The 22508-nt window shown below is 43.8% G+C and overlaps 1 protein-coding gene across 3 annotated transcripts in view; it reads left to right on the forward strand.

Annotated features, from left to right (window-relative positions):
• The window catches only part of LOC138959951 (testis-expressed protein 2-like), a 49559-nt gene extending 27719 nt beyond the window's left edge, over window positions 1-21840 (forward strand). The window contains exons 5-11 of one of the 3 annotated variants that reach the window (XR_011453846.1): window positions 895-1121; window positions 8375-8467; window positions 8860-9054; window positions 13750-13870; window positions 15628-18632; window positions 18664-20280; window positions 20540-21840. Coding sequence is in view for 1 of the 3 variants with exons in the window: in XM_070331635.1 (XP_070187736.1) it covers window positions 895-1121; window positions 8375-8467; window positions 8860-9054; window positions 13750-13870; window positions 15628-15750 (759 nt within the window). In the remaining 2 variants the exon portion in view is untranslated. Of the gene's footprint in view, window positions 1-894; window positions 1122-8374; window positions 8468-8859; window positions 9055-13749; window positions 13871-15627 lie in introns of all 3 variants that reach the window. The other 2 variants (XR_011453844.1, XM_070331635.1) reach the window with 2 other exon arrangements.
• Window positions 21841-22508: the final 668 nt, after the last annotated feature.

Genomic DNA, 22508 nt, shown 5'->3' on the forward strand with positions numbered 1-22508 from the left:
AGGTCTAAGGACACCCCCACACACACACACACACACACACACACACTTTTTATTCACTTTACTTCCCGAGCCGGACTGAATGTGTAGCGCCAGCGAACGCCAAGAAGAAGAAGAAGATTCACTTCACTGACGTAAATGTAGCTACTTCTTCTACTTTGTTAATGGGCTGAAACTCCCACGTTCACTCATGTTTTTGCAGGAGTGGGATTTTACGTGTATGACTGTTTTTACCCCGCCATTAATAGTGCATTTTTAGGAACAAGTCTTGCCGTCTATTCATTGCAGGAAGCACTTAACCAAAGGAAGGCTGTTAGTGCGGGAGACATTTCAGATGTTCATATCAGTTTAGTTTCCATCAAGATAACAGTGGAACTTGTAGAGAGTCCCAAAACAGGAGGACTTTTGGAAGTTCTGTGAGATCTTCAGGAAAACGTTATTTGTCATATTGGTTTGATTTTTTTCTTGAGATTTCTAAGGTGATAGTAGATCTGTTAAACCATGGCTTGGCAGAGGACAAGGTGTAGATTTGGCGAGTAAGCTGTGAGATGGAGTGTAGGACTAGGATTAGTCAAAAGTGATGCTGGGGTCTTCTTCTTCTTCTTCTTCTTCTGCGTTCGTGGGCTGAAACTCCCACGTACACTCGTTTTTTTTGCACGAGTGGAATTTTACGTGTATGACTGTTTTTTACCCCGCCATTTAGGCAGCCATACGCCGTTTTCGGAGGAATGCTGGGGTCTGATGTACAAGCTTACCTTTCATGATATTTCAAATTTTTTTTGTTTTTTTGTTATTTACTGCCTCCTCAGCCCGTTATGGCTAATATATTTGTTTTGAAGGTTACTTTCCCTGACTCTTCCATGCATTATTTTGTTTCTGTTTTCCCTTTTGTTGTAGGTGCCATACTTTATAGATCAACTTCAAGTGACTGCCATTGACATGGGCAAGGCTATGCCAGTGATCCGGAGAGCTGCCAACCCTTACCTTGACGAGCGAGGATTCTGGGTGGAGTTGGACGTGTCGTATGGGGGAGGCTTCCAGATGACCATTGAAACCAAAATGAACCTGATGAAACTGAAGACTGCCAAACACGACATGTCCAAAGGAGACGTCCCCCAAGAAAGGTCAGTGCTTATTGCTTTGGACATTGTATTCTCTTGACAGTGTTTACAGTAAGCTGTGGTGTTGCATTTAGTTGAACTGTTGCCAGGGATGTTGGTAGGATTAATTTTTAAAGGCCCACTCCGCCTCGTGAAAACAGTTCACCTCACTGTTTCAGATCTGGTCAGGCTTTAACATGGGATAAGACCATCCCTCCACTTGGTCTCATACGATAAGACCATCCCTCCACTTGGTCTCATACGATAAGACCATCCCTCCACTTGGTCTCATACGATAAGACCATTCCTCCACTTGGTCACATACGATAAGACCATCCCTAAACTTATTCACATACGATAAGACCATCCCTCAACTTGGTCACATACGATAAGACCATCCCTCCACTTGGTCACATACAATAAGACCATCCCTCCACTTGGTCACATACGATAAGACCATCCCTCCACTTGGTCACATACGATAAGACCATTCCTCCACTTGGTCACATACGATAAGACCATCCCTCCACTTGGTCTCATACGATAAGACCATCCCTCCACTTGGTCTCATACGATAAGACCATCCCTTCACTTGGTCTCATTCGATAAGACCATCCCTTCACTTGGTCTCATTCGATAAGACCATCCCTCCACTTGGTCTCATACGATAAGACCATCCCTCCACTTGGTCTCATACGATAAGACCATCCCTTCACTTGGTCTCATACGATAAGACCATCCCTCCACTTGGTCTCATACGATAAGACCATCGCTTCACTTGGTCTCATACGATAAGACCATCCCTCCACTTGGTCTCATGCCAACCATCAACAGCCTGGGTGCTCTCAGTCTCAGTGCACAGTGCGAGGGGTATTTTTTTTAAAGAATGAATTTCTTTCGAAAAGCATTTCATCAAAAAATTCCAACTCACCGCAGCAAGCTGTCAGGGTGTCGATTTTTTGTATGTGACACAGTGGAGGGATGGTCTTATCCCATGTTAAAGCCTGACCAGATCTGAGACGGTGAAGCGAACTGTTTTTATAAGGCGTAGTGGGCCTTTAATTTTCAAAAGTTGTTGCCAGTCCTTGGTGTCACTTTACACCCAACGAGATATATTTTAGCAATTTTGTTGAAATGACAGCAACTTTTTTGGTGATTTGAAATAAGCTTTAGCAAATAGTTGACTGCTGACTCCAAGCAGCATGCCTATGTTACATCACTGCCGTTAGGTTCTGGACTGTCTAGTTAAAGTGCAAAGTATTCAAAGTTCAGTAGCATTTGCTATTCTTTACTTGTCTGTTCAGGACTGGTCGTATATATATACTTTACAGTTTATACTGATTTTATTTTGATTATTAAAAAGGGAGATAATCATGAGCTAAGCTCATGACAGGTATGTAAATTAAATTACAATACATATTAAATTACATATACTCTACCAACTCACATATAGCAATTTACCTCAGTTTAGTGCTAGGACGCTTGAACGCGGGAAGGTAACAAGGGAAGCAACCTTAAAAAAGAACGGCCTTGACCCTTATACAAGGGCCACGTGACCAGGATCACTTCCGTGTGCGTGCGCATAAAGCGCCGCCATGTTATCATTCCTTTCCAAGCCTTTACATGCGGTGGACGTGTGCTGAATGCGCTCGAGCTTTTTAGCTCACGGTCTTGCTGTTTTCTGACCACTCTCTCTCTACCTACGGCTGTTTTGGGTGAGAATAATCCAAATTTTACTGTTGTAATTTGTCGGTCTGTGCGTCTTTGCCTGAGTTTGTTTTTGTTGTTTTGTTTTGATAAACAAGTTGACTTACTTGCTGTCATGTCTGACAGCGGCAAGAAGAAGAGCTTAGCCAAGCAGGTAGCTGCTGTGCACTCGCCTAAGAAAGGTTCTAGAAAGCCGAAACCAGCTAACGTTACGGTTTTTGATCCTGCTTCTTCGAAATCGATCGACGTACAGATTAATACACCCTCCTCCTCTTTGCTTCCCCCCGCCTCTATGCCTACTCTGTCGGCGGAGAAGGTCTCGGATGTTGCTAGTAGTAACCCCATTGTGTCTTCTGAGGTTTCTTCTATTTTGTTGACGCAAATCAACGCGCTGTCTGCGGACCTCAAGTCTACGCGGGAGGAGTTTCTCTCTTTTCCACAGGGTGTGGGAGATTCTTCTTCTCTCGCCAGGGTTAAGGTTCCCCCCTCGTTCACGCTTGTCAGTCTCCCGGTGATGGAGGGGTTTCCTTGCGTGCTGATGCTTCTGGCCACTCCGGTCAAAAAGGTATTTATGCTTCACCAGTAGCGGGGTCCTCCCGCCAATGGGAAGCGCGTTTACCGGAGAAAGTACCCCCCCTGGAAAACGGGCAAGGGGAGAAAGTTCCGACTCCCTGCCTATCACCTTCCGATCGCGCGGTCGGGTAGAGCAGGGAAGGGACCCGGAAACGCGAAGGGATCTGTTGTTGTTGTCCCCTTCCGCATACGAGTTAGCGGCGACACAGCAATCTCAGCTTCCGGCCTTCGGGCAGGAAGCCGTCCGTAGGAAGTCATGTCCCGGGTATAGCATCCCGCACGTGGCTTCCTTTCCGGTCGATGTTCCGGTTGACGTTTGTAGTCAATACGGTGACAGTCTTCCGGCTCACACGGATGTGATGGATGAGCAATCGGATTTTGCTGCTTCTCTGCAGGAGGAAGACAGTAGTTTCCGGTTGCCATCTAAGTTGCCTCACGCACTTGCGTCTGCAGCTGAAGTGGCGTTTCGCTATTTTGAGGAAGGTGTGGTGTCTACGGCAGGTGTGTCCGTTCCGCCACCCTCGGCTTTGGGAGATTTCCGTGTTCCGGAGGATGATTCTCATTCCTTTTGTTTCCGGGAATCCCCATCCGTTGCTTACGAGATGTCTCGAGTCTTGGGCAAGACTAAATCTCATGCCAACGTACGCGCTGCAGGGGTCGACACTAACTTATTTGGCCTGGGGCCACACTGGCCCCAGAGATGGAAATTGCTGGGGCGGAAAACAAAAATCTGGGGCCCACTCTCCGTATTCACGTGCGGCAATGCATTGTCTGTTTTTCTTCATCGTACTCAGTGAAGCCAGGGAAACTCTTTCAACCATTTGACATTGAAATTACGACAGCGCTTCGCGCTTTTGGCTGCATCGGTCTCCTTTTTTCGTTTCTCTCCACCCTGTTCTTCATCTTCATTTCCATGTCTTTTTACACCAGGGATGTGTCGCCACATTTTGCGTTTGGCATTTGAAGGCGATACTTATCTCTCACGCTAAAGAGCGCAATCTGGGAGTTATTTCCCTTGCGGCATTGTCCTTCGACGATTTCAATGTTTTTTTTTCTTGACTGCGGCATTGATCGTAACGCAAATTTCAGTGACGACTTTGACTGGCGATTTTTAGTGATTGGCTCTGGCATTAGAATTTTCGGTTTGTCATTGTTGGAATTTATCCTGGGGCGGAGTGGGCCCCAAGCTTCGGCAATGTTTGGGGCGGAACACAAAACTCTGGGGCGTTCCGCCTCCCGCCCCCGCTAGTGTCGAACCCTCCGCTTTTGGTGGCACATGGTGCTGCTCCGGATGTAGTCAAGCCTTGGCTTTCTTCCTCTCAACAACCGACTTCCGCTGTTCATTCTGGCCGGAAGTTTACGTTGAATTCTCAGTCGGTCAACCTTATCGACTCATTCGCTCTTCCGCGGGCTACACTTCCGGTGACTCCGGAATTAGCTTCTCTCCGGGAAGACCGGTACAGTAGGGACAGAGCTGTTCCGTGTTCGGAACTTACTCTTTTGTCTTTAGAGGAAACGGGCAGGTCTTTGCTGGAGCTGTCATCCTTGTCGGAGACAATCCAAAGAGCTCTCTCGAGATCTATTTCTACCTCTCTCGTTCCGTTTGAGTTTCGGAAGGATGCGGTGGAGAACAATATAGCGACTTTGCTTGCTACGCTGGCTAAGGTGTCATCAGAGCAGATGAGCCTGTCGGCTCGGCTTTATGCACACTCAGTTCATTCTCGCAGGTCTGCCTTTCTTACTGGATCTAAGATTCAGGATAAGGTTACGATCGAGGCTTTGAAGATCTCTCCTTTCACGGAGGGTGCTCTTCTTGGTCAGCCCTATGCTCTCTTGAAGCTCTCCAGAAGGAGACGCGTGATGCCCGGGATTTGGCAATCTCCAGGATCGCGCATGCTGGGTTTGTCAACCCACAGACTAAGCAGCAAGGCCCCGCCAAGACAGCAGTCTGCGTCGTCTAGGGGCAAGGCTCAAGGTCAGTCTTCTTCTTCTAGGGGTCGGGGTTGTGGTGCCCCTTAACCTAAGAAGGGTCCGTCTTTTGGCAAGTCCAGGGGGTCGGGGCGTAAGCCCCACCCCCAATGATGCCTCCCCGAACCATTAGCCCCCCCACCCCCCACCTTTGTGGTGGCGGGGGGCCCCTCCAGGGTCGTTCATCGCTGGTTACTCAAGGTAAACAGCCAATGGATTGTTTGGGGTTCAGGTTGCCCTGGGCGGACGGCAAGGCTCCTCTCACGAGTACGCCTCCACCTTTTCGGCCACCGGCCAATTTGGAGGCGAGGTCCGCCATTCAGGGCGAGATCATGTCTCTCCTTCAAAAGGAGGCTGTGGAGGAGGTGCTAGACCACAGCTCCCCTGGTTTTTTTGGGAAGATTTTCGTGGAGCCAAATGCATCGGGGGCTTGGCGCCCCGTGTTGGACTTGTCACCTCTCAACAGGTTCTTAAGACAGATCCGTTTTACAATGGAGACGTCCGCGTCGGTCAGAGATGCACTCAGACCAGGCGACTGGGTGACGTCGATCGATCTGACCGACGCGTACTTTCATATCCTCATTCACCCATCCGACCGGAAGTGATTGAGATTCCGATGGGGAGATCGGGTGTACCAGTTCAGGGCGCTTCCGTTCGGCCTCTCGCTGGCGCCCTGGATCTTTACTTTGGTGGTTCGCCAACTCTGTGCGCTTGTCAGGCAAGAGGGCGTTCGGTTGAGAGCTTACCTAGACAATTGGTTGATTCTTCATCAGGACTCAGAGTCATGCCGGGTTCACACCCAGTTTGTTCTGTCCCAAGCCATCGATCTGGGGTTCTCTGTGAATCCGACCAAGTCAGAACTTACTCCAGCCTAGGTTTTCACTTACCTAGGGATGAGGTTCAACACGTTGGATTGGTCTGTCCGCCCTACGCAGAGGAGGATAGAGAAGCTTCAGGCTCTTATCATATCCCTGTTCTCGCAGGAACGAGCGCCTGTGCGAGTTCTGACGTCCCTTCTAGGACAGATGGAGTCAATGTCTGCTCTGGTGCCGTTAGGCAGAGTGCACAAGCGCCCCTTTCAGGCCGCTCTGAACTCGGTGTGGAACCAGTCAGTCCAGGGTTGGATGGTCTCGGTTCCCCTTGGGGACTGGGTTGTACAGACCACACGGCAGTGGATCCTGCCTTGGATCGGGCAGGGAGTTCCCATTTCGCTCCCTCCTCCAGACGAGGACTTATTCACGGACGCCTCGCTGTCGGGGTGGGGGGCCCATCTGGCGTGCCACACGACCTCTGGCGTGCCACACGACCTCTGGTGTGTGGACGGCAGATCAGGCGAAGCTTCACATCAATATGCTGGAGCTCGAGGCTGTTTTCCTAGCTTGTCAGGCCTTTCTGCCTCTGATAAAGGGAAAATACATTCGGCTGAACACCGACAATATGACTGTGGCAGCCTACATCAACCGTCAGGGCAGTTCCCGCTCTCTCTCTCTGTCAGTCAGGTCTTGCCAGATTTTAATCTGGTGCAGTGCTCACAGCATAAGAGTGGCAGCGAAATTTCTGCCAGGCCGGTTGAACGTTCTGGCCGATTCACTCAGCCGGTCCTCGAGCGTTATCCACACAGAGTGGACGCTCACTCACCAGGTTCTCCAACGCCTGTGGGCACAAGTGGACAAACCTCTGGTCGATCTTTTTGCGACCCGGTTTTCCCGCAGGCTTCCGGTCTTCGTGTCCCCGTTCCCGGACCCGGAGGCTTGGAAGGTCGACGCCATGGGGATCGACTGGTCAGGTCTTGTGGCTTACGCGTTCCCTCCGTTTCAGCTGCTGACCAACCCTCTCTGGTGCTGATCGCCCCCTTGTGGCCGAGTCAGCACTGGTACCCAGACCTCCTGCGTCTCGCTGTCGGTCCTCCCATTCCGCTCAACCTAAGAAAGGGAGATTTATTACAGCCAAGAACGGGGATCCATCACGACAACCCTCAGGTTCTTCGGTTACACGGCTGGAGACTGTGCGGGACTCGCTGCGCCGTTCAGGCGCATCAGACTCAACTTTGATGTTAGTGCAGAAAGCGCATAGGGAATCTACGGGTTCGGTTTACGGTTCCCACTGGTCTGCTTGGGTCAGCTGGTGTACGGCAAACGGGGTTAATCCTACTTCCCCTAGGTCCATGCAAGTGGCCAACCATCTGTCGTGGTTGGCGGCGCAAGGAAGGTCTCCTTCATCCCTTAAAGTAAGGAGATCGGCAATCTCCTCTACGCTAAAACAATTGGGACACACTATTAACCTGGGGGGTGTAATCGCTAGCGTCCTCAAAGGATCAGCATTGGGTTTCTCTAAAGTAAAGGCTCCTTTGCCGTCCTGGGATCTTTTTCTTGTTCTTAACTTCTTAAGGTCGCAAGTTTTTGAGCCCTTGGATGATGCTAGCCTGCCTAATCTGACTAGGAAGGCTCTACTTCTCGTTCTGTTGGCCACAGCTAGGGGGGGCAGTGAGGTTCACGCTCTCTCTGGCGTGCCTAGGGATACGTCGTTTGAAGCAGACGGTTCTGTAACTTTGCGTTTCCGTCCTGAGTTCTTAGCCAAAAACCAAAAGCCTGGACAAGTTTCCCCTATTATTAGGATTCCCCCGCTTAGTAAGATTCTTGCTCCGGGTGATCCTGACATTGTTAACTGCCCGGTACGAGTGCTCAGCAGTTACCTGGCTCGCACGGCTCTGTTAAGGTCTAAAGAACAAAAACTTTTGTTTATCTTAACACAGCCCGTAGCAAAGATGTGTCGCGGGTTACCTTAGCCAGGTGGATTTTGATGCTTATCAGACAAGCGTATGACTGGTGGCAGAACCAGAAAGGGGGGGGGGGGGGGGGGGCAGTCAGTCCTTCCTCTCACTTCTGCTCTTACACATGAAGAAAAGATTCGGTCCCAGGGAAAATTGGCCGATTATCCGGAATTGGCTGATTATCCGGATGGCCGATTAACCGGAATTGACTGTACTATGTCTTTTTATTCATCAATTGACATCCACGTGTTTCTTGCAGATCTCCAGTGACTGACTCCGATGAGGAGGACAGTGCGGAATCTTCTACGGATGAAGAAGAAGAAGCAATGGCAAGTCCAGAGGAAAAAGAAAGGCAAGTTTTACAATTATCTTGAATTTTGAGAATAAACAGTGTTGTTCCCAGACTCTGAGAACAATACAGTGGACGAGTGGACACCTCCCTTAAAAGGACACCTTCTCTTGTCCCTTTGTATATTATCTCTACCAAAGTATACCTGCAATGTAGGGACACTTTTGGCTGGTCCCGAGGGTGTCCTTTCATCACAGGTACCACTCTAGGTCAGTTGGACCTGGATTGAAAATGGATATAGGTCCAAATGTCCTGGCTACATGTACTAAAAATTGTTCCGTCAGAAGATCTTTTACATGTCAGAACTATCCCACGGTCGACTGGACAGAGATCAGACCAGTCCATGAGATCAAAAAACACTCACAATTTTAATTTGCCTCCCGTCTGTATTTCAGTGGCGGCAAAAAGCTGATGAAATACCTGAACAAACTGACGTCCTCCAAGTACTTCCAACAGGCGACGGAATACAAGTACATCAAGCGTGCCATGGAGAACGTCTCAAACACGCCGCTACAGCTCCAAGTTACCGTCAAAAATCTGGTCGGCAAAATGGTCGTCAATGTTCCTCATCCTCCTAGTGACCGATTGTGGTGAGTACAGTGGAGCCCCCCCTGTTAAAACCTCCCCCCAAAAAGAAAAAAATCAGGTCTTGAAATGGAGGTACCTTTACGGAGCTTTTGAACGGAAAATCTGAAAAAGCAAGGTCTTGAAATGGAGGTACCTTTACGGAGCTTTTGAACGGAAAATCTGAAAAAGCAAGGTCTTGAAATGGAGGTACCTTTACAGAGCTTTTGAACGGAAAATCTGAAAAAGCAAGGTCTTGAAATGGAGGTACCTTTACGGAGCTTTTGAATGGAAAATCTGAAAAAGCAAGGTCTTGAAATGGAGGTACCTTTACGGAGCTTTTGAACGGAAAATCTGAAAAAGCAAGGTCTTGAAATGGAGGTACCTTTACGGAGCTTTTGAACGGAAAATCTGAAAAAGCAAGGTCTTGAAATGGAGGTACCTTTACGGAGCTTTTGAACGGAAAATCTGAAAAAGCAAGGTCTTGAAATGGAGGTACCTTTACGGAGCTTTTGAACGGAAAATCTGAAAAAGCAAGGTCTTGAAATGGAGGTACCTTTACAGAGCTTTTGAACGGAAAATCTGACAAAGCAAGGTCTTGAAATGGAGGTACCTTTACGGAGCTTTTGAACAGAGAATCTGAAAAAGCAAGGTCTTGAAAAGGAGAAGGTCCAACATTGGGGAATTTGAAAAGTGCGGTTTCATTGTAGGGTAGATCTTGGGGATTTGGGTGTACAGAGAATTAGAGATGATGTGATGTAAAGGTGTGTCTGTGTTTATTTGTCTCTGTCTCTGTTTGTGTGTCGGTCTATCTGTGTTTGTGTGTGTCTGTGTTTATTTGCCTCTGTCTCTGTGTTTGTGTCGGTCTATCTGTGTTTGTGTGTGTCTGTGTTTATTTGTCTCTGTCTCTGTGTTTGTGTCGGTCTATCTGTGTTTGTGTGTGTCTGTGTTTATTTGTCTCTGTCTCTGTGTTTGTGTCGGTCTATCTGTGTTTGTGTGTGTCTGTGTTTATTTGTCTCTGTCTCTGTGTTTGTGTCGGTCTATCTGTGTTTGTGTGTGTCTGTGTTTATTTGTCTCTGTCTCTGTGTTTGTGTCGGTCTATCTGTGTTTGTGTGTGTCTGTGTTTATTTGTCTCTGTCTCTGTGTTTGTGTCGGTCTATCTGTGTTTGTGTGTGTCTGTGTTTATTTGTCTCTGTCTCTGTGTTTGTGTCGGTCTATCTGTGTTTGTGTGTGTCTGTGTTTATTTGTCTCTGTCTCTGTGTTTGTGTCGGTCTATCTGTGTTTGTGTGTGTCTGTGTTTATTTGTCTCTGTCTCTGTGTTTGAGTCGGTCTCTCTGTGTTTGTGTGTGTCTGTGTTTATTTGTCTCTGTCTCTGTGTCGGTCTATCTGTGTTTGTGTGTGTCTGTGTTTATTTGTCTCTGTCTCTGTGTTTGTGTCGGTCTATCTGTGTTTGTGTGTGTCTGTGTTTATTTGTCTCTGTCTCTGTGTTTGTGTCGGTCTATCTGTGTTTGTGTGTGTCTGTGTTTATTTGTCTCTGTCTCTGTGTTTGTGTCGGTCTATCTGTGTTTGTGTGTGTCTGTGTTTATTTGTCTCTGTCTCTGTGTTTGTGTCGGTCTATCTGTGTTTGTGTGTGTCTGTGTTTATTTGTCTCTGTGTTTGTGTCGGTCTATCTGTGTTTGTGTGTGTCTGTGTTTATTTGTCTCTGTCTCTGTGTTTGTGTCGGTCTATCTGTGTTTGTGTGTGTCTGTGTTTATTTGTCTCTGTCTCTGTGTTTGTGTCGGTCTATCTGTGGTTGTGTGTGTCTGTGTTTATTTGTCTCTGTGTTTGTGTCGGTCTATCTGTGTTTGTGTGTGTCTGTGTTTATTTGTCTCTGTCTCTGTGTTTGTGTCGGTCTCTCTGTGTTTGCATGTGTCTGTGTTTATTTGTCTCTGTGTTTGTGTCGGTCTATCTGTGTTTGTGTGTGTCTGTGTTTATTTGTCTCTGTCTCTGTGTTTGTGTCAGTCTATCTGTGTTTGTGTGTGTCTGTGTTTATTTGTCTCTGTGTTTGTGTCGGTCTATCTGTGTTTGTGTGTGTCTGTGTTTATTTGTCTCTGTCTCTGTGTTTGTGTCAGTCTATCTGTGTTTGCATGTGTCTGTGTTTATTTGTCTCTGTCTCTGTGTTTGTGTCGGTCTATCTGTGTTTGTGTGTGTCTGTGTTTATTTGTCTCTGTCTCTGTGTTTGTGTCGGTCTATCTGTGTTTGCGTGTGTCTGTGTTTATTTGTCTCTGTCTCTGTGTTTGTGTCATCAGTCTATCTGTGTTTGTGTGTGTCTGTGTTTATTTGTCTCTGTCTCTGTGTTTGTGTCGGTCTATCTGTGTTTGTGTGTGTCTGTGTTTATTTGTCTCTGTCTCTGTGTTTGTGTCGGTCTATCTGTGTTTGTGTGTGTCTGTGTTTATTTGTCTCTGTCTCTGTGTTTGTGTCGGTCTATCTGTGTTTGTGTGTGTCTGTGTTTATTTGTCTCTGTCTCTGTGTTTGTGTCGGTCTATCTGTGTTTGTGTGTGTCTGTGTTTATTTGTCTATGTCTCTGTGTTTGTGTCGGTCTATCTGTGTTTGTGTGTGTCTGTGTTTATTTGTCTCTGTCTCTGTGTCGGTCTATCTGTGTTTGTGTGTGTCTGTGTTTATTTGTCTCTGTCTCTGTGTTTGTGTCGGTCTATCTGTGTTTGTGTGTGTCTGTGTTTATTTGTCTCTGTCTCTGTGTTTGTGTCGGTCTATCTGTGTTTGTGTGTGTCTGTGTTTATTTGTCTCTGTGTTTGTGTCGGTCTATCTGTGTTTGCATGTGTCTGTGTGCCTGAGTGTGCATAGCCCTATGTGTCGTGTCTGTGTGTCCCTGCCTGCCTGTCAGTCAGACTCTCCCTGTCTTGGCACGTGTGTGTGTGTGCGTGTGTGTGTGTGTGTGCATGCGTGCAGGTGTATGTGAGTGTCTGTGTGTGTCAGTCTTTCTTATGCAGGGACTATGTTTCTTTGAGGAACAGTGATACGGATGTTACAAAACATACTATGTTTCTTTGAGGAACAGTGATACGGATGTTACAAAACATACTATGTTTCTTTGAGGAACAGTGATACTGATGTTATTTATTATTTATTTATTTATTAAGGAGATTTCTATAGCGCATAACTAAAAGCACTATGCGCTTTACAATATCACTAGGTATAAGCAACCGCAAACATACTCTGATTAAATAGAACTTAGCCTAACAAGACATACTAAGAACACAAAACATTTGAGTTCATACAAAAATAGAGAATTAAATTAAATACTGGACAAACGATTAAAATAAGCTTAAGGCCTACACCGACTACAATGGACTATTTCAAATACAACAATTTAGTTAACTATAAAAGGCAGTGCATAAAACTCCATAATCCTAAGAAGGTCGAACAAATAAAAAAACAAAAGACTATTTAACTATAATTACTTCGTAAAAGATAATAAACATGGTATACAAAGCTGTAATTTTTAACAACAAATCTAAAAAGATTTTCATGCCATATTGCACAACACATTTTGACACACCACCAACCTCACACAAGCACACATACACACTTACACACACACACACACACACACACACACACACACACATGTACTCACACACACACACACACACACACACACACACACACACACACACACACACACACACACACACACACACACACACACAATAAATTCAACAAATATTTAAATACATAAAAAGAATTAAGTAAGCGTTTAAAACATATTTTACAAACAACAGTGGTACATATATATAGTGTTAATAATGTGAGACTACCCAATAAAAATATTTAACTAGTGAGTTGATTGGAATGCTGGCAGATAAAAACATATCACGAGGCAGGCGTGTACTTCAGGTATTGTAAGCAGACTTGAAAAGGTGGGTTTTAAGGGACTTTTTGAAAGTGGAAGAGGTTTTACAGTGACGGATGGGGTGGGGAAGTTGATTCCAGAGAGTGGGAGCGGAAAAGAAGAAAGAACGGTCGCCAGTGGTTTTGGTTTTGGTGCGTGGGATGGAAAGTATTCTGCTGTCAGTGGATGAGCGAAGCTGTCTGGATGGAGTGTAGGGATGCAAGAGTTCAGAAAGATAGACAGGAAAGTGAGGATCAGTGAAAGAGTTGAAGCAGATGTTGGCGGTTTTGTGTATGATGCAGGAGGATATAGGAAAACATACTATGTTTCTTTGAAGAACAGTGATACGGATGTTACAAAACATACTATGTTTCTTTGAGGAACAGTGATACTGATGTTACAAAAATACTATGTTTCTTTGAGTAACAGTGTTACGGATGTTACAAAACATGCTATGTTTCTTTGAGGAACAGTGATACGGATGTTACAAAACATACTATGTTTCTTTGAGGAACAGTGATACGGATGTTACAAAACATACTATGTTTCTTTGAGGAACAGTGATACGGATGTTACAAAACATACAAAAAGTACATATACCCAATAGAATAGGTATCTGCTTTTCTATTTTACAATCAGTTTGGATTGATTTTGTGTGTTTATCTAGCTGTTTGTTATTCCTTTTTACATTTAGTCAAGTTTTGATTTTTGTCTTTTACACAAATAAGAAAAAAGACAATAACTGAAGTCTCAGAAATGCAATGAGACCGCTGCACAGCCATAATGATCTTGTTATGTAAACATCTCTGTAATATTTTTATGTGTGCAACAGGTATGGTTTCCGTACGCCACCACGTCTATGGCTGAGCGCCAAGCCTCAGGTGGGGGAGCGGGTGGTAACCATCACACACGTCACCGACTGGATTGAAAAAAAACTGGAGGTCGAGTTTCAGGTCAGTAGCTCCTCCGAAAGCGGCATATAAAAAACGATCATACACGTAAATCCCCTGAAATCAGCGTATGCTGCCTGAATGGCGGGATAAAAACGGTCATACACGTAAAAGTCCACTCAAAACTCAAAATCATGAGTGAACGTGGGAGTTTCAGCCCATGAACGAAGGAGAAGAAGATACATGTAAAACCCCACTTGGGCAAAAACATGAGTGAACGTGGGAGTTTCAGCCTATGAACAAAGAAGAAGGAGAAAGTCAGTAGCTATTAATCTATTAATCTCCCTCCAGGGTTTCTTCTTCAAATTTTGGAGGCTCTTTAAAGGGGGGTATATCACTGTTCTACATAGAACTCTTTGCACTGACATCACTTGTACAGTGAGACTGCAGAGTCCTCGCAACTAGTTTATTTCGTTTCATATCATTTACTTTACTTTATTATCCTATTTGCTGGGAAATTCGGGTCGCTCCCTCCCAGTGGAAAGCTAGCAGCAACAAGAGTCGCTCTACCCAGATGTGTGCTTGATTAGTTGCAAACAGCCACCTGCACTTATGGCAGAATGACCGAGGTCTTTTACGTGTCACTTTAGTGACACGGGGGTGGGACATGGATACCGTCTGTGAGTCTGCACATAAAGTTGACACGTGTCCGTACCAGCCTGGACTCAAACCCGAGACTCCAGGATGATAAGTCCAGTGCTCTACCTGCTGAGCTACCCGCCATCCACCCACCTAACTAATGTTGAATGTGGTAGTTTGTGTCTCTTTCTCTCTGGGTTAAAAAGGGCGTAACTGTTTTCGTCTTGATTTTCTTACCAGTGTTTGATATTCATCACTAGATATTGCAAAGCTGTTGACATCTTGTCTTCGTCTCCACGTTAAAAGGGCGTTACTGTTTTCTTCTTGATTTGGGTTCCCAGTGTTTGACATTCATCTTTAAACATGATTGCCAAGCTGTTGACATTTTGTGTAGATTGGTTCCCAGTGTTAGACGTTCAGCATTAAACATTATTGCCAAGCTGTTGACATTTTGTGTAGATTGGTTCCCAGTGGCTATTTGACATACATCATAAAACATTATTGCCAAGCTGTTGACATTTTGTGTAGATTGGTTCCCAGTGTTTGACATACATCATAAAACATGATTGCCAAGCTGTTGACATCTTGTGTAGATTGGTTCCCAGTGTTTGACATACATCATAAAACATGATTGCCAAGCTGTTGACATTTTGTGTTGATTGGTTCCCAGTGTTTGACATACATCATAAAACATGATTGCCAAGCTGTTGACATTTTGTGTTGATTGGTTCCCAGTGTTTGACATTCATCATAAAACATGATTGCCAAGCTGTTGACATCTTGTGTAGATTGGTTCCCAGTGTTTGACATACATCATATAACATGATTGCCAAGCTGTTGACATTTTGTGTAGATTGGTTCCCAGTGTTTGACATACATCATAAAACATGATTGCCAAGCTGTTGACATTTTGTGTAGATTGTTTTCCAATGTTTGACATACATCATAAAACATGATTGCCAAGCTGTTGACATTTTGTGTAGATTGGTTCCCAGTGTTTGACGTACATCATAAAACATGATTGGCCAAGGTGTTAACATCTTGTTTTGATTGCTTGGTTCCCAGTGTTTGACAATCACCCTTAAACATTATTGCCAAGCTGTTTGTTTCCCAGTATTAGACGTTCACTATTAAACATGATTGCCGCGCTGTTGACATCTTGTCTTGATTGCTTGTTGCAGCGGGTGTTTGTGATGCCGAACATGGACGATCTGGTCATCCCTATTCTGCGTCCATCAGCAGGGGTAGGGGAACAGACCGATGATTCCAATGGAAATATTGCTGGAGATGCCGCTGCTTCATAAACACATGACAGGAGCTTGTGTCTTCTTCGTTGTCTCAACCTGTTAGAGATGTATCAAGCCCAGACAGGTTTGGTCGGATTCTGGGATTATTTCATGCGTGAATGAACGACAAAGGCGTATGGTTGAATGAGAAGTGTTTCATGCGTGGATGAACGACAAATGTGTATGGTTGAATGAGAAGAGTTTCATGCGTGGATGAACGACAAATGTGTATGGTTGAATGAGAAGCAGCTGCATGGGAGGAGTGAAAAGTTGTGATGGATGTTTGCCACACCCTGCCTGCAACACTGGATGATAAGCAGAACTACGACAATGGTTCAGTACCTGCCATGAAAGGACACCCTTGTCACCAGCCCAAAGTGTCTTTATTGCAGGTGGCCTGTCAAAATAGGTATAATGTGGTCAAGATAATAGGAAAAGAGACAAGAGGTGTCCTTTACCCAGAGGTGGCCTCTCACTGGAGGGGCCTCACATTGCAGGTATCACTGTGCTGAAAACCGATGGAAAGCCACAGCAGTCATACCATCAATGATCTTGTCTTCTGTGTAGTAATGATGTGTTATGAGAGACCGAAGCATCCTGACAGAATGAATAGCAACTTGTTTCTCCTGTGGCACAAGTTTTTGAGATGTCACTACATGTACATGTACTGGGATGGAACAGCCGACAACACCAAGCTGTGCCATTACAGTGGTACCTGTGATGAAAGGAGTGTTCCTAAATTGCAGGTAGCTTTTCATGACAGGTGTATTTTTTATTAAAGATGATAAAAAAAAAGGGGGACAACAGAAGATGTTCTTTCATGAGAGGTGTCGTCGCATCAGAGGGCCCTACATCACAGGTACCACTGTAAAATGAAATTACGCTTTGTAACAGCTGAGCTTTACAACAGGCTAGGCGCAACCAGCAAGCCACAATGACCAATTATAAGGTCAGATTATTATACTTTATACGAGCAAAGTTTTGCTATGGGCACAACCACCAAGTCAGAATGAACCATAATATGGTTAGAAAATTGCCTTCCACCAACTTTTTAAGATGTAAGACATTGCCATCAGCACAAAATGACAAGCAGCTATTGTGATAGTGCTGACGCTGCCATGATCACAGGGTTGCGGCAATGCTGAAGTGAGATAACCACTGTGGTTGGAGTGAAATCTTACACTTTATTAGTTCTTGAGACAGAAGACTTGCCGTCATTGCAACTGTACTGTATTTATCTGTACACATCATCTGGTACAAGCCATTATTTTGCTTTGAGCTCTTTTGCTTTATCTCTAAAGAAGCAGACCATTTGTCTCTGGTTTGACTAAAGTGTATGCCAAACATAAAAGGTTCTGGTCTTACTTTCCGCTTTTTGTGTTTGGAAATTACAGTGTCTCATGAAAAATCGTCATGCAAGCATCATCATTAGCAACATTATCATAATCATTATCATGCCATGTTTGAAATGCGCTGCATATTAAAGTAGCACACGCCCTAGCCTTGGTTCCTGTTCTCAGTAATTGTTATACATGCAGGTCCGTTTATTTTTGTGCAGCTTCCAAACTGTTGATGCCATAATCTTTGTTTTAATCATTCAAGAAGCAGCAGAGTCTTTGTTATTCAAGTGTGTTTGTCACTTTGTCTAGACAAGCTGCAGAGAAACTTACTGACATTTTTTTCATTTTAATTTTTTCCACTGAATATAGAGATCTGTTTATGTTTTCAGAACTGGCTGTAGCAGAGTTCTAATTGTCCTTTATGTTTTTGTTTTTTTAAATTTTCACAACCTGTTAATCATCACTGTTACCTGGCATTTGCTGCTATGTGTGCATTACAATCAAGCCACCATGCTGAAGCCATTTTGAGTGTGACTGTGTTACAGTGTGCTGTGTTACAGTGTGCTGTGTTACAGTGCAAGTGTGCTGTTACAATGTGCTGTGTTACAGTGTGCAAGTGTGATGTGTTACAGTGTGCAAGTGTGCTGTGTTACAGTGCAAATGTGCTGTGTTACAGTGTGCTGTGTTACAGTGCAAGTGTGTTGTGTTACAGTGTGCTGTGTTACAATGTGCTGTGTTACAGTGCAAGTGTGCTGTGTTGCAGTGCAAATGTGCTGTGTTACAGTGCAAGTGTGCTGTTACAGTGTGCAAATGTGCTCTGTTACAGTGTGCAAGTATGCTATGTTACAGCGTGCTGTGTTACAGTGCAATTAAGTGTGCTGTGTTACAGTGTGCAAATGTGCTGTGTTACAGTAAGCAAGTGTGCTGTGTTACAGTGAGCAAGTATGCTATGTTACAGTGTGCAAGTGTGCTGCTTACTTTAAATGAGACTGAGAACAGATGTGAACCAGGTGCAAAATTCCAATGTCTGCACTTGCTACATGTTGAGAAATCATTTTACAACAACAGAGAGAGAGAGAGGGGTGGGGGAGAAGAGAGAGTGTGTGTGTGTGTGTGTGTGCATGGCTCCCCAAATTGTTTATCCCTGCGTGTGGAGTGTCTGTGGGAAGCCCAGGGCTGAGGTTACGGAATTGAAACTGGATGCCACCTAGATGTATGGTACGCAGCCGCTTAGTCCCATTGGTTGTACATGTAATTGAGACTTGTTGTGATTTCAAACAATCAGACCCTGCAGCTTGTTCCCACCCAGTTGGGTGGCACCCAGGTTCACTTTGTGCTCCTCATCCCGGGTGTAAGAGAAATGGCTACCTAGGTTTGTACAGGAGTTTGTGGTAACAGGACTTAACAAAACTTTGTAGCGAAATCAAGCTTTGGACAGCTCTAACCACCCTGGCCGTTGTTTGTTTCGTTGACTTTTTGCAGGCTGCTACTTTACAATTCAAAGTGTGCTTACATTTTTGTATGATTTGATTTTGTGAGTGGCTTCATTTTTTAGTTCAGGTAATGTGAGTGGCTTCATTTTTTAGTTCAGGTAATCTGTTAGCATCAGTAGACGACAATAAAGAACTGTAGTGCATTTTCTGAAAGCTTGAGATGTGTATAAAAGAACAAGGGACATTTTTGTAAAACAACTGCTATTCAGTAAAAAAAACAAAAAAACAGTGCTTTGATGCTTTGATCAAAATAACTACAGCACAGGGAAGGACTTTGGTTTTTTTTGCGCTTTTATTCAATGTTTGGTTTTTCTTAATATTATTTTGCTGGGTTTTTTTTCCTTTTGTCTTTTTGGTGTACTCTGCATCCCACAGATGATTTGATCTCAGGAAGTCTCAGTAATGTAATGACACTGCTGCACAGCCATATATATCTGTTTTGTTTGAGCGCTTCTTACTCGCTTTATGCTATCTGTACATACCGAGTATATATATGAGTTATGAGCTTATGAAAAACCACGAGTATAGACTTATGGTTGTTTGGCTGTGAGTGTGTTTTGAAAATTTGAGACATTTACACAATTATTTCTACTTCCATTTCAGATTTCATTGCTTGCATTCCAAGAAGTACTTACCTTCTTCACATTTTTCCATGTGCTTTCCATTTCTTGGTGGTGTCCTTAAGTTGTACATATTTATTTATGGAGAAGGATGGAAGGATAATGTTGAGTGAATGTTTATTTTGTTGTTGTTGTTAATTAATGGCCTGTTATATCAGAGGAGAGGTATAGCATATTGTATGTCGGCAGAGTGCAGATATGTTGACATATTGTAAAAGTGATATTCCCTACAGTCAAACGCTGAGGAAGAAGATATTCCATAGTAAGGATCATTCTCATTCTTACTTTAACACAATGAAAATCTGGAGTGTGTGTGTTTCGGATAAATGTCTGATGACATCATATCTGTCTTTTTGCAGAAGTTGAGGCCGCATTGTGGTGACCTCAAATCTGGGAAAAACACTTCCATGCAAAACAAAAACATACATCAAATTATGCATGCATACACTCATGCTTGAACACACACATAAACACACACGTTTACATCCGACGGTAGAGTTATGCTTTTTTTTCACCAGAGTAATAAGAATTATACATGTGGACGCAGTAAAACGGTCAAATGTTTTTTGGTGCTTTTGAGGAAATTCCCCTCAGAACTTTGACATGCTTCCCCCCCCCCCCCCTCCCAAGTGAGCTGCCATAGCCATACTTGGTTTGTTCTGTTTGTTATGACTTTGTTCATATCCATTCATTTTTCTAAAAACAATTATTATATGAGCTTTTTGTCTTTGTGGAGGGTAACTGATATGCTTCACCGTGCTGTGAAATCTTGAAGTTTTCATGTTCACCATGCTGTGAAACCTTGAAGTTTTCATGTTCACCATGCTGTGAAACCTTGAAGTTTTCATGTTCACCATGCTGTGAAACCTTGAAGTTTTCATGTTCACCATGCTGTGAAACCTTGAAGTTTTCATGTTCACCATGCTGTGAAACCTTGAAGTTTTCATGTTCACCATGCTGTGAAACCTTGAAGTTTTCATGTTCACCGTGCTGTGAAACCTTGAAGTTTTCATGTTCAAGCAAAATTCTTTAAGTTGTGCAATACATGTATAACAAATGTTACCTGGTCATTAACTGTGTTTGATCCAACATTAGGCCCCCCCAAAAAAATTGTCTGTTTAGGGTAACCCGACCGACCCTATCGATTTGGCGCCGACCCAAAAACTTTTTTTTGATTTAAAAAAAAAAAAGAAAAAAAAAGAGGTAAAAATGCTAAAAAGAGACATTTGGCGTTTCATTTACACACACACACAAAAAAACAAAAAAAACAAAAAAAAAAACCCTACCTACCTACCGACCCTACTTTTTTTGGTCATGTTACCCTAAACAGACAAATTTTATTTTTTGGCCTTAGCAAAACTTGATAGTTTTTTGTCAGCTGAAGTTTAAGGATTTAGTTATTGCGGTGTCAGATTGCACACATACAGCTTAGTTTTAATGCTTATTGTACTTGCTTGCTGATTGACATTTTGTATGAAAGAGTTCCCACACGCGGCAAGTTGATTATCATTACTTACTTTGGTGTTTGCGTGTCGCCACGAGGTCTTTCAAAAGTCTGTGGTCAAAATCAGTCATCTGTATGTTCAGTTTGTTCTTTATTTGTTAAATTAGTTCTATTGTTTCTTTGATTCTAAGTACAGTGTGGATTTTGCATTTGCTAGTTATAGGTCAGTCACCAGATATTCTACTCACTTGAAAAATCTTAGTTCTTTTAAGTTACGGACAGAGAAAATGCTTGTGTTTTTCATTCTATCAACAACTAAAAGAGAGAAAAAAAATGTTTATTTGCTGTGCAAAGCATTTTCATTAGTACACTGCCGTTTTTCTTGTTTTTCTCCATTTAAAAGGAACTGTCCTTCCCGCTTACACAATCATGTTCACTTGTCCAGGCTTTTACATGGAATAAGAGCACCCCTTCACTTTGAGACACACTGAAAATCCATAGTGTGGCTGAAAGCTTTTAAATGGAATAAGAGCACCCCTTCCCTGTGACACACACTGAAACCATATAGTGTGGCTGCAGGCTTTTACATGGAATAAGAGCACCCCTTCCCTATGACACACACTGAAACCATATAGTGTGGCTGCAGGCTTTTACATGGAATAAGAGCACCCCTTCACTTTGAGACACACTGAAACCCTATAGTGTGGATGCAGGAATTTACGTGGAATCAGAGGAATAAGAGCACCCCTTCACTTCGACACACACCCAAGATCCATTGTGTCTTTGCAGAGTGAGTTTTTTTTGGTGGTTTCTTTTTGGCTGAATTCATTTTAAAGTGTCACTTACAAAATCAATTTAAATTACCTCTGCACAGAAAGCAGCAAGGTTGTTTATTGTTTATTTTTAGCATGTGCGTTAGTTGAAGGATGCTCTTGTTGTGTGTGGAAGCCTGGACAAATCTGTGGTAATGACTGTAGGCGGGAAAGTCAGGACCTTAACATTTGTTGTGGTCATCCCAGGTTGGACATAGTGAGTGATTGATGTACAGTGCAGCTTATTTTTCCTCTGTTGCTGTGTGAGACAAAGATTGAAAAACGCATGGCACGTTGTGATTTCATGAGATTGTTTTTATACATTGTTTCATATGTGATTTTTTTCAGAAAACAATGGCATCTCCATTTTCAATAAAGCTTTACGCTTGCCAAAATTGATGTGAGATCTTGTTTGTTGTTTATAACTTACACATCCCCCCCCTCCCTCCCTTATTCTTTAACTATCAGTGCGTTTGTATGGGCGCAATTAGAGAATGTGTTTGTGTGACCTGTTTGTGACAGACGCACACACCTATGCAGTCACACGCATGCACACATTCACTGCCCACAAACACACAAGCGCACACACAAACATGTCACAAACACATGCACACACACCTCCCCCCCACACACACACAGTCATACACACACACATATGTGCACACACAAACATGGGGCGATGATGCCCACATGCACACACAGTGATAACAAAACCAAAATATTCAAAGAGGCTGAGCATTCATTCAGATTTGCTAATGGGAGGCAACTCCTGGGGAAAATCATACAAAAACAGGTCACTGCTTTACAACTCTTCTTATGCATCCAAGATTGTTTTGATAACAACCTCAATAAGTATCAGTTAAGTACTACTGAACAACATGCTTGAGCCTGTTTGCACTTATCTGTTATCAGCTGAGTAGAGTAGTAATAAACATGTGTTTGTGTTCAGTCTGATAATCGAATAACTGGCGGTTTACAGTCGAACCTGTCTAAAACGATCGTCCACGGGACTGACCAAAAGTGGTCGTTGTAAAAAGGTGGTCGCAATGGAAAGGTGATTTATATGA

Source organism: Littorina saxatilis, linkage group LG2 (assembly GCF_037325665.1).
Source record: "Littorina saxatilis isolate snail1 linkage group LG2, US_GU_Lsax_2.0, whole genome shotgun sequence".
In the NCBI taxonomy this organism is placed as follows: Eukaryota; Metazoa; Mollusca; class Gastropoda; order Littorinimorpha; family Littorinidae; genus Littorina; species Littorina saxatilis.